Genomic DNA, 15,163 nt, shown 5'->3' on the forward strand with positions numbered 1-15,163 from the left:
ATGCTGAAGAGGAAATGCTCTTGAAATTGGTATTTGAGCAAGACAACCAAAATGTACCAGGAAGCGAGCAGCATCTTGGTTCCAGACCAACAAGGTTAATGTTATGGAGTGGCCAACCCAATCTCTGGACTTTAATCCAATAGAAACTTGTGGGGTAACATCAAAAAATGCTGTTTCTGAGGAAAAAATGAGAAATGCAGAGGAATTGTGGGATGTACATAGTCCAATGTCCTGGGTAGGAAAACCTGTTCACAGGTGCCAAAAGTTAGTCGACTCCATGCAGCATACATGTAAAGCAGTTCTGGGACATGCCCGTATATAGAGGGGGTTCAACCGAACCACCCCCCCCCCCCCCCCCCCCCCCCAAGAATTCTGAATTTTTTTCTGATCTGGATATCAATGTTAGGTATTTTCATTGATAATAAGCAACAAGCACTAACTGTTACACAGCTATTATCACACACCCTCAAGTTTCAATTTCCTCTGCTAGAGTAATCCCTTAAGTGATGAAAGGGGAAACTGCTAGATAAACTTTTCCCATGGGGGTTGAGAACTTTCCCTATCCTCCTCTGATATCAGATTAGTAGGCTTGTAAATACCCATGTAGACACACAATTACACTTGTCTGGTTTGTAAAAACATGTTTGTATGTATAAGCTGAGAAATAAAGGGAGCTTCTCCTTCCTGTTGCAAATACTGTAAAGGTGCAAATATTTGCGTGGATTATGCGAATTTAGCGAGTTAAACAAGGTCGCCAAATTAAATACCGCTATTTTAATACATAACGTACATATACGTACATATAATGTAAACGCGAATATTAATACCGCTAAATACGAGGTCTGTTAGAAAACTATCCGACCTTTTTATTTTTTGCAAAAACTATATGGATTTGAATTGTGCGCTTGCATCAGCCAAGCTTGAACCTTCGTGTGCATGCATGAGTTTTTTCACGCCTGTCGGTTGCGAATGACGCAACCGACAGGCAGGTATAAAATTTGCATTAATGTTATCTTGGTTCTTCCTGGGTGGTTCTTATGGCAACTGATCCAATCCCAAGCAAGGACTATTTGTATATAAAAATATATTTCCTAAAATGATACATTTTGGGTTTCAAATGAAATTCATGTAGCTTTTTACCCCTCGAAATCCTCATAAAGCTTCTGCTTCGGGGGGCTTTGCCCCCCTGAGCCCCCACGAGGGTGTTGCCCCTCGACTCCACCGGGGACCCTGCAGCCCACTGGACTCCCAACTCAAGGATTTGAACCCCCCCTTTCACATTCCTATATATGGCCCTGTGGGAAACACTGGTTATACAACTAAATATTAGTTCAGTGTTTCACAGGAAAGATGAATCTACAAGCATTTTTCAGTTTATATAGTAAATGTTTCCTCCCACATCCAAGGACCTGCAGGCTACGTGACCTGGTGTGAATGTGTTTGTCTATGTGTGGACCTGCATCAGACTGGCTTCCTGTCCAGAATGTACCCTGCCTCATGCCCTATGACCACTGGGATAGGCTCCAGCCCCCCGTGAGCCTTAATTGGAGTAAGCGGTTGAAGGTGAGTATGGGTATGTACTTGCGTAGTTCCACACATGTACTCTACCAGTTGGTTTGGCTGTTTAAAAAGTTGCTGAGTTGTGGGGGGGGGAGGTCCGTGACAGTCCAGAGTGACTCAATGACACTAAGTGGTGCAGACAGTTGTCATAAATCTTAACTTGACCTGGTGTTTATGAGATGCATCCTTTTTCCTCCTCAGTTGATGTAACTGCTGCTTGAGCGAAGTGAAGATGTCACGTACTGCCCGCTCTTTGTGTCTGAAGAGGCGTTCTCCTGGGGGAGGAACGTGACAAGAGGGTTGGTCATTTACAGAGGCTCTCCACTGGTTTGGCAAGGTGTTGGTGCCCTAAAATAGGCCGCCGTGGGGTATAAGAGATGCACCAGCTGTCCCGGACTCCAGACTGTCAACTCTACTGGAGATACGCAGAGAGACACAAGTCAGTGTAGATTACTTCTGCTGGAGGAAGTATCACTGGAGTAGACCACCTATTTTTCTGCAACAACCGGCAACTGATCATGAAATGCTGCAGCGGCCCCGTGCCCCAGATCAAGGGAGCTTTGACCCATAGCTGCCTAGGCTCTGTAAACTGCAAAAATGCTTCTCTGAAGTGCTTTCGCAGTGTCCACTTCCCCAACGACATTTTATTCCAGGAGTACGTGAGACACGGCGAGCTGGAGCGGATTGGACGATTCATCCGAACCAGTCGAGTCAGACTGGATACCATCTATCCCTCTGGTAAGATCCAGTCACATGCAACCTGAAATTCCTCTGCAGTTAAAAGTTGCAGCTGGTGTCTCTCATGATCTTGTCGCTGCAGGAATGGCAGCCATCCACGAAGCCATCCTGACCGGGAACCTGGAGTGTGTCAAGCTGCTGGTCAAATATGGAGCAGACATCAATCAGAGAGATGAGGAGGGGTGGACTCCCATCCACATGGCCTGCAGCGACGGCTTCCCACACATTGCACGGTAAGCTTCAGTACAGATCCCCCTCCCCTCCCTCAGTAAGGGAAGTAAAGAATCTGGGATTTAGGGAATGCAGTGTTGTAAAACCATGCAATAGTTTAGCCAAAAATAACTGCAAAGATAAATTCAAATGTTAGCCTTTGTAATGCTTAGCAGTTGACAATTTAGAACCTTTTTTTGTTCGTTTTTGCAGTAATTCTCTCACCTGATTTTTGCAGTGCTGTAATACAGCATCATCCTTCAATATACAAATAATGAATGTTTATGAGTTCAATGGTACGAATATTTCATGAGGTGAAACCTGGAACATACCATTCAACGAGGCGAAGCCAAGTTGAATGGTATGTTCCAGCTTTCACCTCATGAAATATTTGTTCCATTGAAAAAAATGTAAACATTCTTTATTTGTTTTATACGAGTATAATGACTAAAATAGATCCTTGTCATTTGATATTTCATTAATTTATAAACAACAGAAAAGAGATTTACATTTTGGTGTTCCACTGTAACATGTAGTCCACTTATGCTGTGCACTGACTTCAGACTTCCATTGGAAAGAAAAAAAAAGACTTTGTAGTTCCTCAGTCCAGCCAAAAATCACATCAGCGATTCATGTGAACAGGTCTTTATACATCCAGACGGCTTACAGTGTAGTGGATTTTGTGTGCATGTGTGTATGTTACAAGCAGCGTCAGTTAGCTCAATCAAGTCATCGTGTCGTTGTCCCCCGCACGCAACCGGGTCGGTCAACTGTGTACGTCCTCAGTGCAGCAAAAAAAAAATCACGTCAGAAATGAGTCCAACATTTCTTTCTCCCTGCTAACAGCCTCCAGACAGCACAGTGGATTTGTTTTGTGTGCGCGCATGCGCATGTGTGCACATTTGCAATCACTTGCGCACGTGCAGGAGGATGTGCGGGCATGTGCAATCACGTGTGCATGTGTGTGCAGAGTGCAGTGGTACCAAACGTATGGAACCAAATTTGCACGTTAAATGCAATGCAACACAAATGGGATGAATTAACCCATGTCATGTGACATACAAAGCACCAATCAAATGACAAGGATCCACTCAGCCGTTATATAAAAGCAGTTATTGAAGTCCTTAAAAACAGTGCAGTGTTCACATTACTCACTGAAGTGACCAGACACAAATATTTTTTTTCCCCTGGATACTTGAGATTTGTGATCGTGACCTGAAGCCAGTCTGACAATTATTTTCACACCCTTACGAAAAGAAAATATATTTACCAATATATTTTCTTTAATATATTGAAATATATTTCAATACATTATTACCTCCAATACATTATATATTGTAAATACATGGATTAATATATTGTTGATACATAAATTACACACCATATTATATATTCACAAAATATATTGAAATATATTGTAAAATATACAAATGATTGCCGCTTTCCATATATTACAATATTTAGCATGAATATATAATATATGTGTTTATATATCCCAAAATATATGTAATTTTATGTTTATAAATATCAGCCATCATGTATTGCAATTTATATGGGCAAATGTATTGGTATTTTATGTAAAAATATATTGTCACATATATGTTCAATATATGGTAAATGTATTATACATGTGTGGAAAATTATATGGAAACATACATTAAATATATGTTAATATATATACACAATATATGGTGGAATATATTGTAAATATATGTAACATTATATAGAAACACATGAAATATATGTACATTTATAATGTTTAATATATGGTACAATACATTTTAAATATATGTTAAATAATATGGAGAACACCCTGCACTTCTTGTATGAATACAAACATGTATACGATAATTAACACAAACTCATGGGTATCCATCAAATTCACCTTTATTTTCTTTTGAGGCACAAATCCTCAGGATGTTGAGGTAGATTTTACCAGTACAAACTTTGAACATGTTCAGAGACTCAGCTGAAACAAACTTCCACAGTGCAACATGCTGGTATTCAAAATTTAAATTAAAGCAACTTAAAACGTTCAGCAACACTTATGAAATTGAACAATATATATATATATATATATATACAACCTTTCACCGTGCAACACATACTGGTATAAAAATAACAAACTTTCAGCAACAGTTTTATATAATTGAACAATACATATATATATATATATATATATATATATATATATATATATATAAGGTCTGTGAGAAAAGTATCTGAAATTATTTTTTTTTTTAAAAACCATATGGATTTGAATCACATGTGATTACATCAGCCAAGCTTGAACCCTCGTGGGCATGCGAGAGTTTTTTCACGCCTGTCGGTGACGTCATTCGCCTGTGAGTACGCCTTGTGGAAGGAGTGGTCCAGCCCCCTCATCGGAATTCCTTTGTCTGAGAAGTTGCTGAGAGACTGGCGCTGTGCTTGATCAAAATTTTTTCAAGAACTGTGAGGCACATCCGACTGGACACCATTCAAGAAATTCAGCTGGTTTTCTCAGGAAAAACACCTCCGTTGGAAGCCTTAAGGATAAGTTGGAACATGCCCTGCTGTTAAACAATTTCTCAGATACTCACTCAACTGAAAGCCACCAAAAGCCGCCTGGATTTTACAAATGGTTATCAACACGGAGGTGTTTTTCCTGTGGCGGGTGCGCCGCACCGGCTGCGAGCCGACACGCCAATCCGTCCGCACGTCTTTCATTAAAAGAATCTCCTTTAACAGTGGAATGTCCGGATAAACTGCTGATTCCGACCTCTTCTGAAAGTTCTCTGTTCTCTCATGACATCCTGGGTCAACAGAGGCTTAAATTTGGAGGTTTTCAGCTTGAAACAGGATGACGACGTCGCCTCGGAGCGCTGCGCAACGTCCCGCTCCGTGGGAAGTTCTTACAGCGTTAGAAACAATCCAAAATCTCTCATCAGCCGTTAAAATTTACACAGAAAACCAGCTGAATTTCTCGAATGGTGTCCAGTCGGATGTGCCTCACAGTTCTTGAAAAAATTTTGATCAAGCACAGCGCCAGTCTCTCAGCAACTTCTCAGACAATGAAAATCCGACGAGGGGGCTGGACCACTCCTCCCACAAGGCATGCTCACAGGCGAATGACGTCACCGACAGGCGTGAAAAAACTCATGCATGCGCAAGAGGGTTCAAGCTTGGCTGATGTAATCACACGTGATTCAAATCCATATAGTTTTAAAAAAAAATAAAACTGTCGGTTTCTTTTCTAATAGACCTCGTATATACACACATAACCATATATGGCACAATATATATTGCCGTATATTGATGCAAATAAAGTCAGACTATTACATGTAAAAATATAGTGGCCTCTTTGGTCTTGATTGCAATATATATTTTTATATTTACCAATATATACACATATATGGTCTACGCATATATTGCAATATATTCAAAAATATAAATGCAGAATCTCATATATGGAAATATATTGATAAATGTATTGCATGATATTCTCTAATATACTGCAATATATTTTTGTTTCATAAGGGCAGCTACATGAGATCAAACATAAAGCAGATCTACAAATGCATACAAGTGGCAAAACTGGGTGAGGGGCTGATATGTATTTTTATAGCTGTTATATAAAGGTGACTGTTACAAGATCCTTGTAAACTTCTTTAGCTCATCAGCTTCTATTTTTAATGTGTTTAGGGGGAACACCTTCTTACTTCTACATCACAAATACAACATGCTGCTCGATCGGCTGCATGTGACAGAAACTCTACCAGTGTAACAAACTAGCGGTATTTGTTCTCTTGTGTTCCAGGTACCTTCTGTCACTGGGCGCCGATTGTGAGGCTGAGAATGACTGTGGTGAGAAGCCAGCTGACCTCATTGACCCAGAGAACAAGGAGCTGCTGGAGCTTTTCGGGCTGGTTGCTAATGACTGAGAACACCTGGCTTTTAATGCCACAAACTAAATCCTCACAACCCAGTCATTCAGCTCAGGCTCAGCCAACCCAGTCATCCAGCTGTTCTGCAGTGGCCGACAGCAGAGGCTCAGCCACTCCATGTTCTGAGTTTGGGAGCTACCTCATCTCGAGAAGTCAAGAAGTCCGGATTGTGTTCAGGAAGGAGGTCTGGCTACCGCCAATGTGAACGTTAGCTGGTGTTGGTTTGACTCATTGCAAGACTCAGCTTTGATGCTTTCTGTCATGAAACAAGCTGAGACACTTGTTTGGATGCTGAGTCAGTTTTGTTTGACATGTTGCTGGAGTTGTTACGTTCAGCTCCCTGTGTGACGAGGCTGGTAATTAGTAATTACTACTAAATAACGCTTGTTTGCTGTCTTACTTTTTCCCATTTTTTAAAAAATGAATGTAGGTGCAATTTGCACAACCAAAATTGTGAGTTTTAGAACTGACTTTGTACTTTTTCACATTTATAAAATAAATAAATCTTTTAATTTATTTGCATGTATTTACTTTGTTTCACCGTGATCAGGACGATCATCGTCCATGGACGGAGTTCACAACTTCTATGACTGTTGTTTAGATGGTTCATTTCAATTCAAAGCAACCTTGTAATTTCAAAAAAAGCCACCCTTCTTTGAAGGTCATTCTAAGTTGAGTAATTGTTGGATTCTTTGCAAATACAATACGCATACTTTGCAGATGTTGCAGGATTTTAATTCAGTGCTTTTCAATCAACCAACAATAGTAGGAAAGGCAGTAAATGATGGAAAACAAATCTACTGTATATACAGTAGGACGTTGACCCATGGAGAACCAGGGGTTCTAGATGGTGGTCCTTTTTACTACGTATGGAGGACAGCTGACTTTTGGGGAAAATCTGCTCCCAGTTATGCTACATTTTTCAAGTATGTAATAGAGAACAATTTATTGGCTTTTATGAAAGCTTTTATTGAAGGTTTAATCTGTTTTCAGTTGTGTTCAATTTTCTAAAATGAATTTTTGTCATCAAAATGCTTTTCTGTTTCTCTGTGTCGCTCCAAAACGATTAGGTCAAATGGACTTGTACCTACTAAGGATTATTCTTGCGGCAAAGAAAGCCATCACTAAGTGTTGGCTCAAAAAAGACATTCCTTCAGTGTCTCTCCTAATACAAATTGTGACACACATAAGAACAATGGAACTTATAACATTCCGCCTTCACCTACAACAACACAAAGAAAAGTACTGGAAAAGATGGGACTGTTTTGTACAATCCATGGACACTGACAATGTTGACGAACTATAAAAAATATATTCTTTTTGTTTGTACTCCTGTGCCTGCCCACGTTTGTTGTTTATGTATGCCATAAAACTTCTTTAAAAAAAAAAAGAAAAAAAAAAAAAAGAAAAAAAAAAAAAAAGAAAAATGCTTTTCTGAAGCTACTTAACCAGTACACTTCATGTAAAGAAATTAGGAATAACTGAAGTTTTATATTTGCACTGTGAGTGTTCACATTAGATCAAATGTCTTTCTTTTTTGGCCTGTGTGAGACCATCGATTTCTATTTAATCAATCAATCAATCAACTTTTTTCTTATATAGCGCCAAATCACAACAAACAGTTGCCCCAAGGCGCTCCATATTGTAAGGCAAGGCCATACAATAATTATGAAAAACCCCAACGGTCAAAACGACCCCCTATGAGCAAGCACTTGGCAACAGTGCATTAGATGGAGGACCGGGGTGATCTGCTCATTCGTTGGCTGTTGCCAGAGTGCTGCCATTTTGGTTAGCCTCTAACAAGCAGGCATGATCATTTTTTTTTTTATAGTTTTTGAGAGTCTCACGATCAATCTGCATTTTATGTGCTATTACATTTATTCAAACCAATTCCCACATGTGTACAGCCAATATTTGGCAAAACAAATACAGAGAAGGAACATACTCACTTATGAAAAGTCACTCCACAATCCTTTGTCAGCTTGTTGCAGCACAAAATGGTATTTTCACATCCTTTTATCCCAAGTTTAACTAAGCGAATCATCAATTCCTATTTAATCTAATACTTATTGCCTGGCAACAGCCCATGGGCCGTGTCTGCCATCTGGCGGTTGATGGTTGAGACATAATTCTGCTGTTTTGTCTGGGGTATGTTAATTTAGGGTTTGGGGTCACATCTATACAGAAAACATACAGATTTGAATCTACTGTCCGGGATGTTAGAGGATGGACAGATTAATGAAATCTGTCATGTCTGCAGCAACCTCACAGGCTTTAATTTTGAAATACAGGCTCTTATTGTGGAAGTGCAACATAAACAGGCTTGAATAAAAAAGAGACTTATTTTTCAAAAAAAAAAAATTGGTTCAATCACCTTACTGTTTGCACCACATGAATCCTCATGAAAAAATGCATAAGTATGCCAAAGGACAAAAGTCAGCTCTTTGTGGATTTCAATTGATGCTCCGGACAGGCAAACACACAGAGGCCACTTGCCTTTTATTATACAGATATGCAACTTAAAAAAAAAAAAAAACTGCAGCTGGGTTAAAAGTCCATGTAAAGCCAGCCTTTGAGTCAAACGGCTCATTCTTTAAATTTCCACTCCTGTCGGCACATGGGGCACTGCTGCTGGACCTGCTGTGAGTTCAGCCACTTCAGGATGCAGTGCATGTGGAAACAGTGTGAGCACTGACCCCAGACCAGCGGGCAGTCATCACCAGGCACTTTACCTGCAAAACATTTTCATTTTATCACTCACAAATTCTGAGCAGCATATCTTTTCTTTTTCATGCACATTTATATTGGTGTGCACTTACAAGATGATTCCCCGAGAAAAAACAAAACAAAACCCTAAACTGTTAGTGCCAAAAACAAATAGAGCATGACCCTGGTTGGCACATAACACTGAATGCTGTGTGACTGTGGATGGGATCAGCTGCAAATGAAGAGCCCTATTTGAGCTCAATAAAGTTGTCTGAATCCCCAGCTTCAACAAGTTAAATCAGATGAATTTAAATGATTTTAAAGGAACAAAAATACTGAATGATAGGGTACTGGGCTGGTGTTTAACTACCTCATTCATATACACATAATCCTAACTATTCATTCAAGCATAACTCATACAGGATAACGTAAACAAAACTATATAATTTTTTCATGGAATTGAGTACTTGGAGAAATGTATTGAAGTATACATTCAATTTTAATTTAGCTGGTCTGACAGATGATGGACGATCCAGACGGGATAATGTTGTGGCGCCCCCTATCGGGAGGAGCCATGAGGAGAAAGTAAAGAACTGGTTTCACTCACACTCAGGACAGCAGCCGTTAAAAGCTGTCCTACAGATTCCACAGTTGTCATCATTTGCCACCCACAGCCAGGAAGCCACTCCGTTCCACTGCCGGATTTTAACCTTCATCCTCGCCTGAGGAGCACAAACGTTAGCATAGCAGCTAACAACTCATTTCTGTGGTCACACGCATTAGATTTACCAACCGTTCCGCGACAAAAGATGATACGTTCCGTGAAGGTTGACGATAACGCCAGCTGACGTATTTAACCTACAAAAACTACAACGTGAAGTTTGACTGGTAAGTGCAAATTCTATTTTTATTAGCTGCTACAGCAACATTTTATAAGACTACTTCTATTCGCGATCGGCAAAGAGGCGTAAAAGTCTATTACCGCCATCTAGTGACTGGAAGGTGAAGCGGCGTCAACTGACAGCAGCTAAGACTTTTTTTTTTAAACTACACTGCCATCTGCTGGAAGGGGGCACAGGCGTGCAGGCGGTTCATGTGTGATGGATGTTTGTGCAATACTCAAAAACAATGCTGTTATCTTGTAAGCCACCAAATTAAAAGAGCATATAATGAGGATGAAGTGATTACAGGGTTACTGAATTTGATGCACTCAGTCAATCGAATTAGCTTGAAAAAGCTAATTTATTTATTTTATCTAATATCACATAGATGTGATTGCCACCTACTGGATGGTTAGCAGCTACTGGATGGATTGTGGAAAATACAAATCACTGTGGTTGAACTTATATTCAAGACTCAATACATATTTTTATCTTCAGATATTTTTATTGTCATTGTGCAGTTGCCTGAACAATGAAATTGTTGAAAGCAACTTCTGTAAGGTGCATAAGTAAAAAACAAACAAACTAAATAAATAAAGTAACCAAAGATGCAAACAATCAAACAAACAAAAGGCATGTATTTTATTGCACATCGAGTTAAAGTGTATTTGCATTCATGTCAGTTATATTAAAGGTGCTTATTAAGAGATCTAACAGCCAACAGGAAGAAAATATTTCTGAGTCTGTTGGTTTTAGTCTCAATGATCCTGTAACTCCTACCAATGGGCAGGTGGTGAGTCGGATGGTAGTGATCTTTGATAATTGCTTTATCTTTTGAGAGGCACCGGGAGCTTGCAATGGTATCCAAGGACGGAAGTGGAGAGCTGATCACCTTTTCTGCAGTTCTTTTCACCCTCTGCAGTCTCTCCCTGTCAGCCACTATGCAGTCAGCATACCACACAGAAATGGTATGCACCAGCACACTCTCAACTGTGGCGTGGTAAAAAGTCACAATTAGGTTTGACTGCAGTTTGCTCCATCTAAAGACCCTCAGGAAGTGGAGACATCGCTGAACCTTAATGAGGGCAGCCACAGTCACAGACTGCTCCTTCCCAAGTGCAGAACCAACAGACTGAAAGACTACTTTGTCCCTCAGACCATCAGACTGTACAACTGTTTCCTTGGGGGGAGAAAGAATAACAGGGAGACAGGGAACAGGAAAGAGAGGAACAGTAGTAACCAGTAAACTAGTAGCAAGTAGTATTTCTGGTATTTATTTTTGTATTTACATTTTGAAAATTGTTTTTTACTTGTACTTTTCATACTCTGTGTGCTTCTTACCCTGTGTGCTGCTATACAATGCTGCTGGAACCTCTAGTTTCCTGAAGGAGTCTTCCCAAGGGATTAATAAAATTCAATCTAATCTAATCTAATTTAATCTATTTGGTGACCACGAGAGATGCTCAGTGAGTTGAGTCCCCAGTCCCCACGAACCTAAAGGTGGAAACCCTCTCAACAAAGTCTCCTTTTATGCGAAAAGGTCCATGACCACTTTCTCATTTTTTTCTTTGTTTGTTTACTTGTGTTTGTGTGTTTGTTTGTGTTAAGAGTCAGACAGATGTGGTTTGTCTGCCACCTGCTGAGCACTGGATGCATCATATGCTCAGCGGTGCGCACTGCCCGCCTGCACCAGTTTATTCACATTAGTGTCAGCTAACTATTTGCAGGGGTGGTGGCCAAGTGGTTAATGCGCTTGGTTTCAGTTCAGAAGGTTCAAATCCCACCCCTGCCACATTTCTCCATGTAACGTGGAGTTGCATCAGGAAGGGCATCCGGCGTAAAACCTGTGCCAATTCAACATGCAGATCCACCTTGGATTTGCTGTGGCGACTCCGAGTGCAAACAAGGGAGCAGCTGAAGGGACTTACAGTGTCAGCTAGCTATTTACGACAGCAACTGCAGGGAGAAATATAATGCCCACTGCACGTGGAAATAAAATACTTGCCCAAATATACAACAGAATGGGAAAGTAAAACTGGAAATACCTAAACAATAGATAGAAGGTGTGGCTGGGGATGATACAAATATTCATCAGTACTGCAAATTAGTGACAGCAAACTGAAAACACTAACTGTTGACTACCACTGTTTGTAAAACATTGCAACAGCCGAGTTTTGGAGATTGAGTTCATATCAAAGCGTACCCACCCTGTGTGAGCGGGCACATTGGCAACAGGAGTATGGAAAAACACCTTTTGGGGTTTTAAATTTTAATTTATTTATTAATGTATAGGAAAAAAACCTCAGTCAGACCATACTACGAGAGGTGAACATCTGCTCTGGCTATTCTACCAATAAAATAATTGACAAATAAAACAAGCTACAACAATCAACCAGCTACTCAGAAAGTCCAGCGTTTGCATTAATCAAGTGTCCAAACAGTCAGGCATTAAAGATCATGGATGCATGAAGCGGAACACAGTTGTGGGATATTTCGATTCTGCTTCATATGAAAAGGAACACACTGGCACCCGCTGGACAGTGCAGGAATGTGCACCCATGTCAATTTATGAATTTCATATTTCAAGGCTGGAGTCAGTACAGAATTTGTGTGTGTGCACGAGCATATATGTTTACTTGTTACCCGATGGCCAACATATGGCCATCGGGTATTGCGAAGACCTGGAGTCCGTCTGTCTGTCTGTCCGTCCGTCTGCCTGTGTATAGCATAAGTCCAATCCTGTTACTGCCACAGTCTTCAAATTCACAGGGAACATGCTTGGGACACAGACTTTGGACAAGTTCAAAGATGGCTAACCTTGACATATTGTAAGAGGCATTTTGAAAGGTTAAAAAGTCACATTCTGTTTGAATCTGTTCTGCTTTGTTTTTGAGTGGTGGGGGATGACAGCCAATCAGAGTAGAGCGAGCTGCATCGTGACATCAGTGGCTGGTCTCTTCAAAACCGCTTTTCTTCGTGTTTAAATGCATGTCTCTCATATATTATGTAAAAGCTTGTGAGAAATAAACACTTCTAATACAAAAACGCCATTTTTGGAACCTAATAACACCTCTGAACTTATTTCGTGGACGTTAGCACGGTAGCCTCACAGGCTGGTAGGTAGGTGCAAAACTCTGTTTTGTTTGTTTGTATAAATATATCCTCCTTGTCATATATTACAAATGGACTGCATTTATATAGCACTTTATATTTACATATGTTTTTACATACTATGTAAAAGATAGCAAGAAATAAACACTTCTAAAACTGAAAGCGCTCTTTTTGTAACCTGATAACACATTTTGTGGCATTAGCGTGCACGCTAACTTCCGCTAACTCAAAGCTAACTTCCTATGGAGTTAAATTTGTTTCATTAATACCAACAAATGCACAGATGGTATCCACAAATATTCCTTGATTTGCATAACTTCCGCTTTTGTCAAAAGCTCATGCACACACACACACACACACACACACACACACAAAGCCTCCTGCAGACGCTGTTAAAATGTAAATATTGTTTTTGATTGATTGATTAATAGAGGGGCTTCATTGAACATGTACAAATTGTATGTAAGATAACTGGATCTTAATAATTAATTAAACAACTAATTAATTAATTAAACAACTGCAAATTAGAAAGAAGACAAGGCTCATATTAGTGCAGCAGATAAGTGAATATTTACTGAGGGATCCTTCAAATGATGATGCAAGCACCAAATTTGGCACACATACTCCTTAGACATTACTCTTTTAAAAATGCCGGGTGTACCCACGTGAACTTTCAATAGGCGGCCAAGAAGGGGTCAATTGAAGTATTACACAGGGGTCAAAATTTAAAAATGCTCCAATCATATTGAAAGGTATTCCATATTATTTGTCTGATCATAAAGATTCCAAAAAGGTATAGTTTGGACTATCTGTGAATGAATATTCCGGAGTTATGGGGTAAAAACAGCAAGAACAGTGACAAAGGTCAGTTTTAATTTGTACAGGGGTCAAAAGTTAAAGTTGCTCCAGTTTTGGTAAAAAGTGATGCAAATTATTAGTTGGGTGAATACGGTTTTAAAAAGGAATAGTTTGCATCATGTATCATGCTTAGTTATCATGTTAATAACTCACAAACTCACAGCTTAAAGCAGATAACCCGTAAGTTGGAGAGGAAATGGCGTCTCACTAATTTAGAAGATCTTCACTTAGCCTGGAAAAAGAGTCTGTTGCTCTATAAAAAAAGCCCTCCGTAACATATCGTTATCTTTGGCTGCTTTCAGTGATGCCGGTATTTGGTTAGACTCTTTCTCTCCGATTGTTCTGAGTTATTTTCATTAGTTACTTCCTGCAAACCATCAACATGTTTATTAGACCCCATTCCTACCAGGCTGCTCAAGGAAGCCCTACCATTAATTAATGCTTCGATCTTAAATATGATCAATCTATCTTTATTAGTTGGCTATGTACCACAGGCTTTTAAGGTGGCAGTAATTAAACCATTACTTAAAAAGCCATCACTTGACCCAGCTATCTTAGCTAATTATAGGCCAATCTCCAACCTTCCTTTTCTCTCAAAAATTCTTGAAAGGGTAGTTGTAAAACAGCTAACTGATCATCTGCAGAGGAATGGTCTATTTGAAGAGTTTCAGTCAGGTTTTAGAATTCATCATAGTACAGAAACAGCATTAGTGAAGGTTACAAATGATCTTCTTTTGGCCTCAGACAGTGGGCTCATCTCTGTGCTTGTCCTGTTAGACTTCAGTGCTGCTTTTGATACTGTTGACCATAAAATTTTATTACAGAGATTAGAGCATGCCATAGGTATTAAAGGCACTGCGCTGCGGTGGTTTGAATCATATTTATCTAATAGATTACAATTTGTTCATGTAAATGGGGAATCTTCTTCACAGACTGTGGTTAATTATGGAGTTCCACAAGGTTCTGTGCTAGGACCAATTTTATTCACTTTATATATGCTTCCCTTATGCAGTATTATTAGACAGCATTGCTTAAATTTTCATTGTTACGCAGATGATACCCAGCTTTATCTATCCATGAAGCCAGAGGACACAGACCAATTAGCTAAACTGCAGGATTGTCTTACAGACATAAAGACATGGATGACCTCTAATTTCCTACTTTTAAACTCAC

General features: G+C 39.6%; 2 protein-coding genes across 2 annotated transcripts; one reads left to right on the forward strand and one right to left on the reverse strand.

Moving 5' to 3' along the window:
• Window positions 1-1,814: 1,814 nt before the first annotated feature.
• ppp1r27b (protein phosphatase 1, regulatory subunit 27b) lies at window positions 1,815-6,473 on the forward strand. The gene is made up of 3 exons (XM_034187430.1): window positions 1,815-2,298; window positions 2,381-2,531; window positions 6,308-6,473. Exons 1-3 carry the CDS (start codon window positions 2,079-2,081, stop codon window positions 6,429-6,431), a joined length of 495 nt encoding a protein of 164 aa, XP_034043321.1. The 5' UTR covers window positions 1,815-2,078; the 3' UTR covers window positions 6,432-6,473.
• Window positions 6,474-8,909: 2,436 nt separating this feature from the next.
• anapc11 (APC11 anaphase promoting complex subunit 11 homolog (yeast)) lies at window positions 8,910-10,101 on the reverse strand. The gene is made up of 3 exons (XM_034187431.1): window positions 9,934-10,101; window positions 9,748-9,862; window positions 8,910-9,166 (listed from the first exon to the last, which is right to left on the reverse strand). The coding sequence occupies exons 2-3, from the start codon at window positions 9,854-9,856 to the stop codon at window positions 9,021-9,023; spliced, it is 255 nt and encodes an 84-aa protein (XP_034043322.1). The 5' UTR covers window positions 9,857-9,862; window positions 9,934-10,101; the 3' UTR covers window positions 8,910-9,020.
• Window positions 10,102-15,163: the final 5,062 nt, after the last annotated feature.

Source organism: Thalassophryne amazonica, chromosome 15 (genome assembly GCF_902500255.1).
Source record: "Thalassophryne amazonica chromosome 15, fThaAma1.1, whole genome shotgun sequence".
In the NCBI taxonomy this organism is placed as follows: Eukaryota; Metazoa; Chordata; class Actinopteri; order Batrachoidiformes; family Batrachoididae; genus Thalassophryne; species Thalassophryne amazonica.